Source organism: Sceloporus occidentalis, unplaced genomic scaffold (genome assembly GCF_023333645.1).
Source record: "Sceloporus occidentalis isolate IW3139 unplaced genomic scaffold, rSceOcc1.0.p SCAF_97, whole genome shotgun sequence".
In the NCBI taxonomy this organism is placed as follows: domain Eukaryota; kingdom Metazoa; phylum Chordata; class Lepidosauria; order Squamata; family Phrynosomatidae; genus Sceloporus; species Sceloporus occidentalis.
Window position 1 is genome coordinate 287058 of NW_028317077.1, and position 14287 is coordinate 301344.

The 14287-nt window shown below is 41.2% G+C and overlaps 2 protein-coding genes and 3 non-coding genes across 5 annotated transcripts; all 5 read right to left on the minus strand.

Annotated features, from left to right (window-relative positions):
- Positions 1 to 1273: 1273 nt before the first annotated feature.
- LOC149284195 (UPF0729 protein C18orf32 homolog) lies at positions 1274 to 1712 on the minus strand. Its single transcript, XM_089496993.1, has 2 exons — positions 1533 to 1712; positions 1274 to 1282 (listed from the first exon to the last, which is right to left on the minus strand). Exons 1-2 carry the CDS (start codon positions 1710 to 1712, stop codon positions 1274 to 1276), a joined length of 189 nt encoding a protein of 62 aa, XP_089353119.1.
- A 6556-nt stretch (positions 1713 to 8268) lies between these two features.
- On the minus strand, positions 8269 to 12072 carry LOC149284196 (large ribosomal subunit protein uL22-like). Its single transcript, XM_089496986.1, has 6 exons — positions 12017 to 12072; positions 11889 to 11929; positions 10831 to 10965; positions 9929 to 10027; positions 8819 to 9010; positions 8269 to 8344 (listed from the first exon to the last, which is right to left on the minus strand). Exons 1-6 carry the CDS (start codon positions 12054 to 12056, stop codon positions 8297 to 8299), a joined length of 555 nt encoding a protein of 184 aa, XP_089353112.1. The 5' UTR covers positions 12057 to 12072; the 3' UTR covers positions 8269 to 8296.
- On the minus strand, positions 8628 to 8694 carry LOC149284197 (small nucleolar RNA SNORD58). Its single transcript, XR_016277869.1, has one exon. It is a non-coding gene; the product is annotated as a small nucleolar RNA SNORD58 (small nucleolar RNA).
- LOC149284198 (small nucleolar RNA SNORD58) lies at positions 9233 to 9299 on the minus strand. Its single transcript, XR_016277867.1, has one exon. It is a non-coding gene; the product is annotated as a small nucleolar RNA SNORD58 (small nucleolar RNA).
- Positions 10331 to 10397, minus strand: LOC149284199 (small nucleolar RNA SNORD58). The gene has a single exon (XR_016277868.1). It is a non-coding gene; the product is annotated as a small nucleolar RNA SNORD58 (small nucleolar RNA).
- Positions 12073 to 14287: the final 2215 nt, after the last annotated feature.

The window sequence follows — 14287 nt, forward strand, 5'->3', positions numbered from 1 at the left end:
TCTATTTAATAAATCCTCAGTTTGTATTCTCATTGTACATTAATTAAATAAGAGCAGACACACTCCATTATGACGTGGCATGAATTCCAGAAACATAGCAATGAAACCTGCAGAAATTATAGCAGAAACAGACTTAAGATATTTATACATCTATTTAGACGTGAAATAGGAAAGCAAATTTGGGTAATATGAAAAATCTGGAATGCAATATATTAATATATACAAAGATTTCTTCTTCATTCATCTACAGTAAATAAATAATTTTCCAAGTCTCTCAAGTCGGTGACCATTCTTTCACTTTATACATGTCGAGGTACAAGAAGAACGAACTGCAGAGCCGGACCTTCACAAACTGTGTTAATCTGTCTTTTTATTGGGAATTGCTTCTTGTTCTTGGGTAACACTTCCATTAAAGATTCCATTACTGTCAAGCTGCACAAGAAAAAAAAAAATATATATATATATATATATAAACATTGCCAGAAATGATGAAATTAAGGTAACCTTACAAATGGGTCGCCTAGATATACAATTAACCCTTCACGTCTCATCACAATGAATAAAATAATAAAAAAAAAAAATAAGCCAATCAGTATGAAAATGCCCCAATGCAGGTTTTAAGTGTATTTATATAAAACTATAAATATGAGTGATAGATATAATATTTAAGTATTTTTGCTAAATCTAAAAGCCCCCCGCACCATACTTCCCGGAGCGGAGCAGCTTGGTTTTGCCGCTTCCAAGCTGATGGCGCTTTAACCAGCACATATAGGTGTCGACACTTCAATCCTGATTGCCTGTGCATGCAGCGTCGCTCGTGCATGAACAAAAGACTGAGAAGTGCTGATTGCTAGAACTAAACACGCAAAGTCTGATACTCAAACAGTGCTTTTTAATCAAAGGAAACACTTTACCTATGCAGTTACTGCCATTACTATTTAATGATTTATATAGCTCCATCATATTCCATAGAGCTATACAATGGGTAAACATGATATACACTACTTGTTATGTCATAACAATTTGACTTACAGAAACAGGTAAGGAGGGCCCTGTTCAAATCTAGTGGGAGCCAGGGTGTATTACACAATAGGTAAAAGCGCCGCTGGATGGACCAGCCACACTAGTGTAAGTATAGCAGGAGAGTGACTAGGAAAGGTGTACTGATGGGGGAGTGTTAGTGTTGGAGGGAGGGAAGATGAGAAGTTCGGTTTTGGAGAGAAAAAGTTTCAGGAAACGTGCAGACATCCAGGTAGAGACAGAAGCGTCACAGTTACAGGCTCTAAGACAGAGGGAGAGAGATTAAGACAGGATAGATAGATCTGGGTGTCATCAGCATACAGGTGGTATTGAAAGCCAAAGGAAGAGATTAGTTTACCAAGTGAGGAAGTGTAAAGAGAGAACAGAAGGGGTCCTAGAACTGAGCCTTGGGGTACCACGATGGAGAGGGGAAGGGAAAGTGTTACTGGAGACAGAGATGCTGAAAGCACGATCAGTAACGATCATTACTTATCGTGTCGGACGTATGATACCTTGTTGGTCCCGTTAAGTACTTGCTTCCCCTCTTTACTGGAAGGAGGGGTATTCTGAACTGCTTTCTTTGGCCAGATACGGTTGATGATGGGTGATATGAAGGGATATACAATGGGCTCCAAAAATTTCTTGTACACCCAGAGGAGGACTGGAATCACAATGCATGGAATGCACACCATTCTACCTGATGAGCAGCAAAAACATACAGGATTAGAGAGTAAAATAATCAGTTCAATCACTTACTTTGCACGATATATATATATATATAAATCACTGTATGGAGTTTTGTGTGACAGATTAATCATTAACAAAACCTGTCCTCTTGCTGGATTATTACTTGTTTTATATAGAGCTAGCACTGCACAACTGGCTTTGCGTTCTTTTTCACCCAAAAAGCCCGGCACACCTGAAACTTTTCTTCTTCTTGCTCCAGGACCTACAACATTGCTTGGTCCTCAACCTTTGATGTGATGTGCCCTGCATATCTAACTCCCCTCACTGTATTAAGCACTACCATTTCTACTGAAAGGCTGTTCACTTGCCTACCACCCTCTCAAAAAGAAATACTTTATAAAATATAACTGAATAGGTGTTCCCTCTTTCAGCAGAGAGAAGCTTTGCCAACAACATATTTTGGCTTATATATATATATATATATATATATATATATATATATATATATCTTATAACACATAATATCATACAACACTCTTATATACAACGTTCTTGTGTCCCTGAGAATTAGACTGTTACAAACCAAAGATAAACGCATCTAGAAGCAAATTCCTACAAATGACAACTATTAAGACTCTGAAGAATAAATCCCATGTTTAAATATTCTGATATCATTTACATCTGCTGGCCATTAATGAATGAGTAGTGGTGACCGTTAAACGCAGTACAGCATTAACCCTACAGCATTAACCCTACAAGTTCATCATGCGGATATAAAAGGGTCTTGTATTCAAAGAAAAGACAGACTAGAGGTTATTCCTTTAGATTGAATTTATTAAGAATATCAAATTCTACTTAAACTGCAAATTAAAAGTATCAAAATGAGCTCACTTTCTCAGCTCACTGCGTTTTTCATACTATCAGAAGAGATCTTCCCCCGCCCTTCGTGATCCAACCCCCCCCATCTATATACCGTATTTGCTCGATTATAAGACGACCCCCCAAAATCTGAATATTAACTTAGGAAAAAAAGAAAAAGCCTGAATATAAGACGACCCTAAAGGAAAAAAGTTTTACCAGTAAATGTTAATTCATGTAAACTATTTTTTTTAATAAAAGCTATGATTGAGAAAAATATTTTTTTTGTTTTTATTTCTTGTATTTTCCAACCTGCCCCCAGTTACGCACATCTGCCCCCAGGCTTGCCACTCCAATATGGCACTGTGGCCCATGATATGCCTTTTAACCCTCTATATGCCACTGTGCCCCATGGTATGCCTTTTGACCCCCTATGTGCCACTCTGCCTCCAGAAATGCCTTATACCCCTATATCCCATTCTGGCATTTAGGGGGTTAAAATGCATATTATGGGGCAGAGTGGCATATAGGGAGGTATAAGGCATTTCAGGAGGCAGAGTGGCATTAAGGGAGTTAAAAGGCATTGTATAGAGCACTCTGCCTCCAGAAATGCCTTATACCCCTATATGCCACTCTGGTAAGTGTGTGTATGATGGGGGGGGGGGGGGTGAGACAGGAGGATCCAGGTCCCCTGCAGCGGTGCGGGGGATCTGGATCTTAGTCTCCTAATCAGACTCTATTTGAGGTCTGATTAGAAGACGACCCCGATTAGAAGACGAGGGGTATTTTTCAGAGCATTTGCTCTGAAAAAAACCTCGTCTTATAATCGAGCAAATACGGTATTCTCACATCTGCTTTTTTCGTGAAAAGCACAGCTTTGGCGTAAAAACAAGCGATGAACATTCACCATTACAGCTACGCAGACAGCTCTGTCATGTACGGAGTCAGCACCTTCTCCTCCTGCCCGAATAACCCCGGTAAACTTGCCCCAAGAGCCCAGCCTCCTCTCCCGCCTGGGGTAACCTCTATCTCCGCTCTCCTTACATATCCCCCTTCCCGTCTGTTATATTATTATATATTCATTCGGCCTAAACCATCGACAAACTAACCTGCTTCCGAGATCTCACTAACGCCGTCTAGTTTGCTGACCGGAAGCCTGCGTCACATCCTGGAGTTACGTCACTGGAATATTTACAAGGAGTTACACAATGCCGTAAAGTTGTCGCGCAGCGCCCCTATCGGTGATTATGCAGTATGCACCGAGATGTGCGCGCTAGCGATGTGCGGTTTTTTTAAGCGCAACATACAAGCCGCAGAATCTCCCCCCCATCTCTGTCACACAACGGGGGGATCAGCAGGTTTTAACACCAAAGTGCAAAGTGATACCTATTTCAGGACAGTCACTACACGATTCATCCTTTTAATAATATACGGTATATACATTGTAGCGAATCTATGCTATAGAAACACTACGCAAATATTAAGCGCATGATTGCACTCGATGTTCCGTAAGTGGTGCATTTTACTTGGCTAAACGCCTCTCGCTATACAGCCCAGCACCCTGCTTACTGGTTTGTTAAATGGTTGCTTCACTGACCCCCAAATAGCCACGATGGAAAACAACATAATTTGGGGTCAGAACTGATTTACTGGATGTGGTTAGACGTGGCTGGGGGCAGGGAGTTACTAAAACTATGTTTTACTATGTGACTTTGGAGGCTATAGGTAACTTTTTACGTAATTTAGTAGGTTTACATGTATATTGTATAATGTATATACTGTATTTTCACCGTATAATTTATGCACCCATCTGCTGCTGTTTTTATACACTTTATTTAGGGCTGTAGAACCCTGCGATACCCTCATACCCAGCAAACATTGCTCACCTGCAGCATATGTCATACAAATACAAACGGCACAACAGAAAAGCACCACGCCAACTCCAAGAGGAGCAGGCTGTGACACCCGGTAGGGGGGCTTTTCACTTTGAGATTTATTCACTTAAGGAACAATTTACACCCCAATCGGTTTTTCCAAACATCAGTGGTGTCTCCAGCTTTCATATTTAGGGGGGCACGTGGGGGGACAGGGACAATTATAAAACACTACATATACACTATATATATATATTTCTTTGGGCCCCGCTCCATGCTCCATGGCATGCAATCACTCCCTCCGCTACCACACCAAAAGACAAAATATTTGCCACACTGACTGCAGATCAGGGGAAGACCGCGAGAGTCAGTGCAGTGTTCCCTCCTTCTGACTGCACCGTGATCATCCACAGAGTCCCTTTGTCCCCTCATTCACTACCATACCTCTCTGTAACTTACTCCCTGTAGTACAGGTAATTGATCAAATAAACAACACATGGAAACAGCACATGCAACTGAATAAGACATAAAAACCCTGTATTTGCAGGTATACATTAATACTGTATGGAAACATAGCATTGCAGATATGGATCTAAAGAACACACAAACCCAGCATTGCAGGTATAGATCACATGTAAACTCAGCACTTAAGGTATGGAAACATAGCATAGCAGAAATGGATCTACAGAATAACACAAAAACCCAGCTTTGCAGGTATAGATCAATTGAACTTCACATAAAAACTTAGCATTAAAGGTATAGATAAAACCCCCTAAATTACAGGCATAGATCATAGGTCGCACGCCCCAAAGCCAGCCCTGGCGTCCACATTGCCCACATAGAACCTGACCAGCACCCAAATTACACACATTGTATGTGCCATCTTTGTCCCCAGACAGCCCAGTATGAGTCAACATTGCCCCTAAACAGCCGAGCGTACGCCATCTTTATCCCATAAACATGCTGCCTGTGCCATCTTTGTCCCATAAATACCCTGGCTGTGCCATCTTGGTCCCCAATGTTAAACACTCTACTTATAACTCTACTTATATCTCTGCCAAATCAGTTATACACCTATGATTCACACTAACACTTTTACAGTCACTCACTAATTCACTTTCACAATTCATTCACACAATCATTTATTCTTTCACTCTTTCACAAATTGTTTACACATATTTATTAATTCCCTCACTCATTCACACAATTCATCTACACATTAATTCATTTATTCTCATTCACACCATGCATCTACGCATTAATCCTGCTTCACTGCTGAGTGCCGGAACAAGACTTCATATTCCGGCACCCAGCATGAAATGCCGGCACCACGACAAAGACAGAGGCCTCACAGAGGAAAGTGAGAGGCGCCAAACGGTTGCTGAAAATTTATTACTGAGCAACCACTCTGCTCCTCTGTCTATCACGGCTGCACAAAAAATACACAGTGTTTCAATTGGGGAGGGGGGGGCAGACGGTGGGGCTAAACACTATCCGCCAAATTTTTCTTTGGGGGGTTAAGGGCCAATTTGAACGTACCTTTAAAGGGCCTTACACTCTGCCTTTACACACGTGCCCATAAACACGCATATACACATACACTGCCCTTACACATACCTGCTGATAAACACATCTTTCATCCTCCACCTTCCATTCAATTTTGGAAGCACGAGGTCTGTCACTCCAGGCCTCCGCTTTAGCGCTCTCTTTTTACTATGTGACAGCTTTTGATACAGAGCGCAGGGATGGCGTCATTTGCCGGCGTGTAGCGATAAGGAAGCACGGAAGTTGAGGTCTGAAGTGACGGACCTTGCGCTCCCCAACGTCGGGCCAGTTAGAGAGGGATTGTGATCTCCCCATCCAATCCTGCAGCTGCTGATCATGTGGCTGTGCCTGAGGAGAGTGCCTCTCTCGCCTCACCCTTCTTATGGCCCTGCAGTGGGGTCTCCAGCAGTAACCTATTTTAGTTATATAGTACATACACAAATACTTGCCCCAGCACCCGGACTGCACCCACAGCGGTCTCCTCTCAGTCTGGTTTAGGTGCACCCTTTATTCATTCTATACTCTTTAGACTTAAAACAGTAACAGTAATGTATAGACTGTCAGAATACACATGTACACTGCCCTTACAAATACCTGCCCATAAATACGTACACATTCATATGCTTGCCCTTAGACATACTTACCCTAATATAAAGTCACGTGAAAAAGAAAGTGTTTGAATTCTATGGTTTTACAGACCAGAACATAATCATCTGTTCAGTAGCAGGTCTAAAAATTAGGTAAATACTACACCAGATGAACATGAAGTTACACTGTGTCACGATGTATGCAACAAAAATAAAGCCAACATGGGTTATTGTCAAGATGTTCTTCCCCCCTTTGAACAGGGCACAAGAGACACATGAAATTTATCGCAGTGAAAGGGTAACAGGCACCCCATTTTAACAAAACTTAGTGATTGTTCTGTTCTGAAACGATGTTCGTAAACTTTGCACGATGCTTCCCCCTAATAGTATTTTTTCCCTGGTGGAAGCCACTTGAGCTAATGGCACACAAGCCAGCCCAAGGGATTGTGCCAAGCAGCTCTGGAATACAAATATAGCACAGAGCTGTGTACAGAGCTGTCTATAGTACAGAGCTGTGGGTTCAACACCTTGACTGCAATGACCTGCAAGGAGAGCTTGGCGGGTCCCATATAATGTATAGATAAATCAGTGGCATGTCTAGTACCTCCGCTCATTAATACATTTTACAAGGCTAGCGCCGACCTTCTTGCTGCAGAAGTCTGTCTAAAAAAGGGAGCAACTTGAAAATCATGACTCTCCCTTACATAAATAAATTTATTTTATGGGAAAAGCTGGGTAGCGCAAGTTATTTTTGCTGTATGAAGGTTGCTAATGACATGGTGTGGCAGTCTCCTGTGCACCAAGTGCAGAGCATATATTCACTCTAGATTATAAGCTCAGGGCCCTCCTCACCTGTTTGTCATCTTATGTTATATATTACTTATGTCCTGTCTACCCTTTGTATAGGGCTGCAGAATCTGATGGTGCTAAAGAAAACAAATAAGATAACCGATATATTTAACATACATCTCTAACACCAGTAGTTTCTCTATACCATACCACTTATACAGCCCGTGACAGGGCTTACACCGAGAAAAAGCACAAGCTATAGTTATATATGGTGCGGGTTAAAAAGAAAGAGCGTGACGGCAGCAATTCACATTAGTGAAGGTGGAGATTTAAGAACTGAAGTTTCTAGTTGCGTAGCAAGCTTCTTATTAGCTATATGAGCTGCAGGAAGGGTGCGTTATATGCCAACCGCAAACTCTAAGTCAAAGGGTATAATTAGGGACAAACAGCGACACAGCATAGATAAAACCCACTCAAACATACAGGGCAAGTTTTTCTTTTTATGTTACACAAACATGCCAATATTTACTTAGTTTGAGAACACCAACAGAAATAGCATTGCACTAAATGTGATATGTGATCAATTTCATTCATCACAACTTCATAACTCAGTAGGAATGATTGCAAATTATGCAGACCCTAAAATGTTACACTATGACAGCTTCATCGATGATCGATAATAGGTTAATTTTAATATGAAAAGACCGTTACTCTTCCATTGTACACTGTGGGGGAATCTGAAACCCAAAGTTAAGCAAAAACACTAAAGACTGGTTGTGCTCTGCTACGTAACCCAAGTTTAAGGATCCAATTTATTTTTTGTTTCAATCATTTGTTCAAGAGAAAAGAAAAGAAAAAAAAAAGAAATAGAAAATGAAGACATCAGAAGCAAAGTTTTTGGAACATGGTAGTTTATTTCTGTACATCTGCGAAACTTTACTCCCGAGCCATAAGTTTCTGCTTTTTCAGCTTCTTCTGGGAGATCTAAAATGTAAAAATTCCATATTAACATCAATCTGTAGAAGGATTTTACATAAATATTTAACAATGAAAGGTAAGCTACAGACTTACAGCCAAACAAAAGCACGAATAAAGCCGATAAAAGGAGTCATTCCAGAAGCATCAGATTTTGACCATACACCCAAATTCCCAACATGGCGTCTCAGATCAGTTTAAGTGGGATTTTGAATAACAGAACAAATACTAATGTCGATCAGGCTAATCATTGCTTATTGCTATTCAGATCATTATTGCTGTATTAATATGGGTGACTCAGATTAAAGGTTTGTTTCATCTTTGACTCCAAAGGTGTCCTAAGATAGTCATCATTGCCACCATTGTACCCAAAGTATTAATAGTATTTACATTTTTACTTAAGTATGCCCTTCCTTGTATCAAGACACTGCTTATAATAGGCACATGGTTTTCCATAGAAAAAAAAATCCTTAAAACAAATACCTTTTTCTTTTGAGCCACCTCCTCTTCAGGTTTGGGGACAATCTGCTCCTTTTCAGTTAAAATCATCTCGATGTGACATGGGGAGCTCATGTAAGGGTTGATACGGCCGTGAGCACGATAGGTTCGTCTGCGCATCTTGGGGGCCTTATTCACCTGAATGTGCTCGATAACTAGAGAATCCACATCCAAACCCTACAAGCAAAAAACACAAAAGTTTAATTTCCAGACAGAACCTTAAATAAGGAAAAGCATACAGACAGTAATCAGCTGCGCATGTAACAGTAGCACCAAACATTAGCCCTCTCGCATCTCCCAGTTAGTGATCGTTTTGACAGCATCCTTGGTTACAACAGTTGCAAACACTTCAGAAAATTGGCCTAAACTACAGATTTTACTGCAGCAGAAAAGGCAACGGTGGCTCAGATTAATGATTTGTTTCATCTTTGATTCCAAAGGTGTCCTAAGATAGTCATCATTGCCACCTCCAAGGCCCTTGCCTCCAATACAGATATATCTTAACGTGTGTTCATGTTGTACACTAGATTAGTTGCACTATTAAGCAGTTTACAGTACATTTATCCAATTTTACCAACTTCAACGACCCATTCATAAAAAAAAAATTCTATTGGTCAAAACAAAGATCACACTGCGCGCATTGTACAGAAACAATGTTAACACAAAAAAAGCCATCTTATTTCATATACACATACGGGAACATGCATAGACACATTGCGCATGCTATTTTATTTGTTTTACTGTCCCTAGATTGTAAGCTCTTTAAGCTTGGACAACCTTGCCTCATTTCTCTAAAGCAAATTGTTATATACTACTTGTTATATCCTGTTTACCTATTGTACAACGCTGATATGATAGCACTATATATAAAAAGAATCCCCCTACTGGGCAGTTCTCAACATACAATAGGCATAGAAATAAATTCTCAGCAACAAAGACGAGGTCAACTATGAGAAATGTGCGATTTTCAAATTTGAGACTTAAACTTGAATTTCATGCTTCATGGAGGACAACTCATTACATGAGCATGGCAAAACTATACAAAAAATCCTTGCAAAACCAGCGTCAAGGACCACTCACACAAGATAAACCTACCTTGAGTTCTGCGTTACTCTCAGCATTTTTCAGCATGTGCAGGAGGAAGTCAGCACTCTTTTTTGGCCAACGTCCCTGTGTCCAGTCCCACTGTTTGGCCTATGTGCAGAAAACATAAAACCGTTATAACACACACACCAACACCTGTGCAGTAGTAAAAAGGTCACACCAGGAACATCAGGGGAATTAAACTGGCTTCCTAATGTGGACCCATTCAGAAACTTCAAAAATGACACATTAAAAACTCCAAATAGGAACTATTAGGACGCAGCCTCATGTTCAGTACTGGAATGCCGAGTACAAGGAAGGAATCCCCATGCACCCAACTAAAAACAAAAAATCAAACCACTGAATCCGTAATAATTTATTCCTATTCAAATGATTATTGTTGTTTTAATATTGGTGACTCAGATTAATGATTTGTTTCATCTTTGAATCCAAAGGTGTCCTAAGATAGTCATCATTGCCACCATTCTACCGAAAGTATTAATAGGGTTTAATTTTAATTTCTTAAGTATGCCCTCTGCTACCCGTGATTCCCTGTACCCAGTCACTGCTTAATATCTAATTAAACGAAAGCTGTTGTCTCTTATCTCTAGAAACCAACTGCTAGTGTTAAGTCTACTATAATTTAAACCATTTATAACTTAATGCATAATTAAAATCATCTCTAGTAATAATGGATACCCAATCCTTTTTAATAAATAGTTTATGTAAATGACTGCTTACTTTTGCCCGAAACACCTAATTTTCATGCAACCCAAAAAGCAGGCACTGATAGGCTGCTGCCAAACTAAAAAGGTTTGTAGGCAAGTTGTTTCCATTCTTCTTATTCACAAGACAGACTAGAATAGGTTTGACCAAAACCTAAGACATTTCTATGAAGGATGAAGGGCACTCACCTGGGCACACCTGCCGACACCACCGTTGTAGCGACGGAAAGGAACACACTGCTTCTTCAGAGTGACATCCTTCAGGTACTTGGTGGCTTTGCGGATGTGCATGCCCTTGATAGCTTGAGCCGTCTCACGAGTGTTCTGCAAGGAAACGCAACAGAATTTGGAATCATCATAAACTAATAAAAACTTTTAAACTTCTCCAAAAGAGTCATAAGAATATCCAAAGCAAGATAAAATGTATTTCATTTCTCTTCAACACGGGTTGGCGCAGTCGCAATCTTCATATCTATTATAATCACAACATATGGTTGGTTAAAACAACGACCATTTGCTATGCAGCCGATTATCTTGTGTCATTTACAACAGAAGACCAGCTCGGGTTGGGGGTCACCCATGTACTAAGAAGAAGTTCGGAATACTGAAGGAAAGAGCATGTTTCAGATAACCCGACTTATCCCAAAACATTTAAGAAAAAAAAATATGTTTGGCATAAGAATCCTCGGGTCACTGCTACGTACAACACACATTACTGAACAATAACCAAACCATGTACACACAGCGTTTACTCCTCTAGATTGTAAGCTTGTTTGAGCCGGGCCCTCCTCACCTGTTGTCTCTGTTAGTCAATTTGTTATGTTGCATACTAGTTATGTCCTGTCTACCCAGTGTACAGCGCTATGGAATTTGACGGCATTATATAAAATAATTAAAAAAACATGTATATACACACTTAGTTCAAAGGTTTGGGGTCACTCAGCTCCATACACCTATGAAGATACTCCATTAAAGAGCAACTGTTTTAGCTACAATAGTCATTTAAAACATTAAGCCAGTCTGCACCGGATTTCTGATCCATTTCATGTTATTTAAATGGACAAAATGTGCTTTTCTTTCAAACTAGGATATTTCTAAGTGACCCCAAAAGTTGGAACAGTGGGTTATATTTATATAGAGGGGACCTGCTCATGAGTTCTGTTCATGTTGAAGTCCACTTGGCTCAAAACTCAGGAGGAAAGAATATTTATACACAAAGAAACAGGTAATCTGGGTCTTCATCTTACCTTGAAGTGCACCCTGAGATTGGATCCCCGAGCCTTGCATGCTGTGGAGGGAAGAAAGCATGGTTATCGTGGTTGCCCAGGTTACAGATACCAACATCTTAAAACAGTTCAAGTGGAAAATGTCTTACATTTTGTGGGGTTTTCCGGGTCAAGGGAGTAGCGGACCATTTTCACAGGTTACCCTGAAACAGATATGAAGCGTTAGGCGTTTCAAACACCTTCACAGACTCAGACTGTCACCGCGTAAAGCAGCCGCTCAGAAAGAAAGTTTGTTTCATTATTTATCCAAAGGTGTCCTAAGAACACATACATGATCCACAACACGTTTAGATTCAACACCGACACGGCTCACAACCCCTACGAGGCACATCCAGCCAGAAGCGTGGACAGCCATACAAGCGCTTTCTATGACACCTTTACATAGGGACCAATGAGGTCTGCAAAGGTAATGGGACTCACAACAAGCCTCTACAAAATGCCGAAGCGTTATATAGTTTACAGATACCACCTACCCTGGAATTCAGATTAACCTGGTTATAAATTAGACAGATCAGCATTAAGAGCACCTATTGCATCGATAGAATGCCTTATATCACGACTATTAGGCTGATCGACTCACTAGCCTGGCCGCTGCTTACAACCTTTTCTGACTAATAGGTGCTTATTAAACCAGTACTAAGTCAGTAAAGAGCTCAGCGCTCGCTATAAGCATTAACATGACCGCACAAACAGCGCTCGGTTACGGGGAGCCGCACTACAGCGCTTGTTGCTGCTCCTCCGGGATACAGGCCGCATCCCCAATCCCTCCCGCAGCCCGTGACGGACCCCTGCACTTCACACAAACCGACATATATCGCCGCCTTGCTGCTCCCGGGTAGTCAGGGTATTGTCCCAGTATGGTGAGAAAAGCCACCGGCTAAGGATGGGCTGGATATCCAACAGATTAAAGGCCGGGGCTCAGAGCCGCTCTCGGCAGCCATGTCTCACTCACCTCAGGCCGCGCAGGAAGAGGAATAGCAAAGCTTTCTGGGAGCGGTATCACAGTGCGAGATCTCGCGAGAAAAGATACGAGAACACAATTTCAGCAAAGCGGCCATGTTGCCAACCAGGGTTGCCAACCATTGTGCTAGATTATGCGGTGATGCGACTGATGCGATGTTATTATTAAATATTCTATTAAGGCCGTGTGCCCGTTACCTATTAACCCTTTCATAGTCCATCACAAAGATTCTAATATATTTTAATATCTGTGGCAACCTAACGCGTCTAATATTGATTCTTATAAAACCGTGAATTAAAGGGACCCTCCAGTCATTAGGCGCTTATAATAGCTGCGTGGGCCCTTTAAATGTTTAAATGCCCTTTCCAGGTCCTCCAGATAGTTGCCATGTAGTAAATTTGATACCCTGACCTCCAGTCAGCTCCAGCTTTGGCTCGGTAAAAGCGTCGGATCGTGGTCATTCCGTTACGTTTATTTATGTAGCGGTAGCAGATCCTGTAGCGGCGTTACAATAAGGGTTACAAAAAAGAAATGACAGTTTAAAATGACCGAGCAAACATTAACACGTACTGGTACAGAAGGAGTATAGGCCCTTGATCTTGTGAGCTTACGCTCTATTATGTGGTTAAAGGGAGGGGGGAGTGACAGTAATAGAGGATGAGTGCTTGGATGAGGATGAGTTGATTGAAGTGAGGATGTTATGTAGAGGTCTTTGATCTTGCAGGTGGCTTTATTAGGATGCCTGCTGAGAGTGTTGGGTGAAAAGGTTGTACGCTTCTCGGAAAAGTTGAGTTTTTAAATAGCATTTGAAAGTTTGACTGAACGGGGAAGGCAATTCCAGACTTTTCAGCACCGGTGATGAAAGAAGAGGGAGGTCAGGGGTGTATTTGAATAGGAGGGTAGAGAGATAGGGGGTGCAGAGTTGTTAAGGGCTTTGTAGGTCGGGTCAGAAGTTTGATTCTGGAGGGTATGAGGAGCCAATGGAGCGACTGGCACAGAGGAGCGGCGGATGAGGAACGGAGACAGAGAACGATTAATCCAGCTGCAGAGTTGATGGTGGATTGGAGCAAGGAAAGGTGGAAGAGGGGGAGAGCAGTTAGCAGTTAGTAGGGAGTTGCAATAGTTCAGACGGGATATCACAAGGAAGTGGATTAGTATTTTGGTTGTGTCTTGCGTGTGGAATGGGCGTATTCGGGAAATGTTTTTCAGGTGAAGCAGGCAGGATTTGGTGAGGGATGAAGGAGAGAGCAGAGTCAAGTGTGGAGGTCAGTGAGGCAGACTGTTCAAAACCCTAATCACAGGAGCAGCTTCCATTCATTTTTTTTATATACAGTGTATATATATATATATATATATATATATTAAACTTCCGCACAATGTCCAAAATCCTTTTCAATTT

Coding starts and splice junctions, on each gene's coding strand:
- LOC149284196 (XM_089496986.1), bottom strand. CDS start 12,056: ATGGTCCGCTACTCCCTTGACCCGGAAAACCCCACAAAAT. Junction 11,930..12,016: donor CCCGGAAAACCCCACAAAAT/GTAAGACATTTT, acceptor TTCCCTCCACAG/CATGCAAGGCTCGGGGATCC. Junction 9,011..9,928: donor AGAGTAACGCAGAACTCAAG/GTAGGTTTATCT, acceptor TTTTGCTTGTAG/GGTTTGGATGTGGATTCTCT.
- LOC149284195 (XM_089496993.1), bottom strand. CDS start 1,712: ATGGTGTGCATTCCATGCATTGTGATTCCAGTCCTCCTCTGGGTGTAC.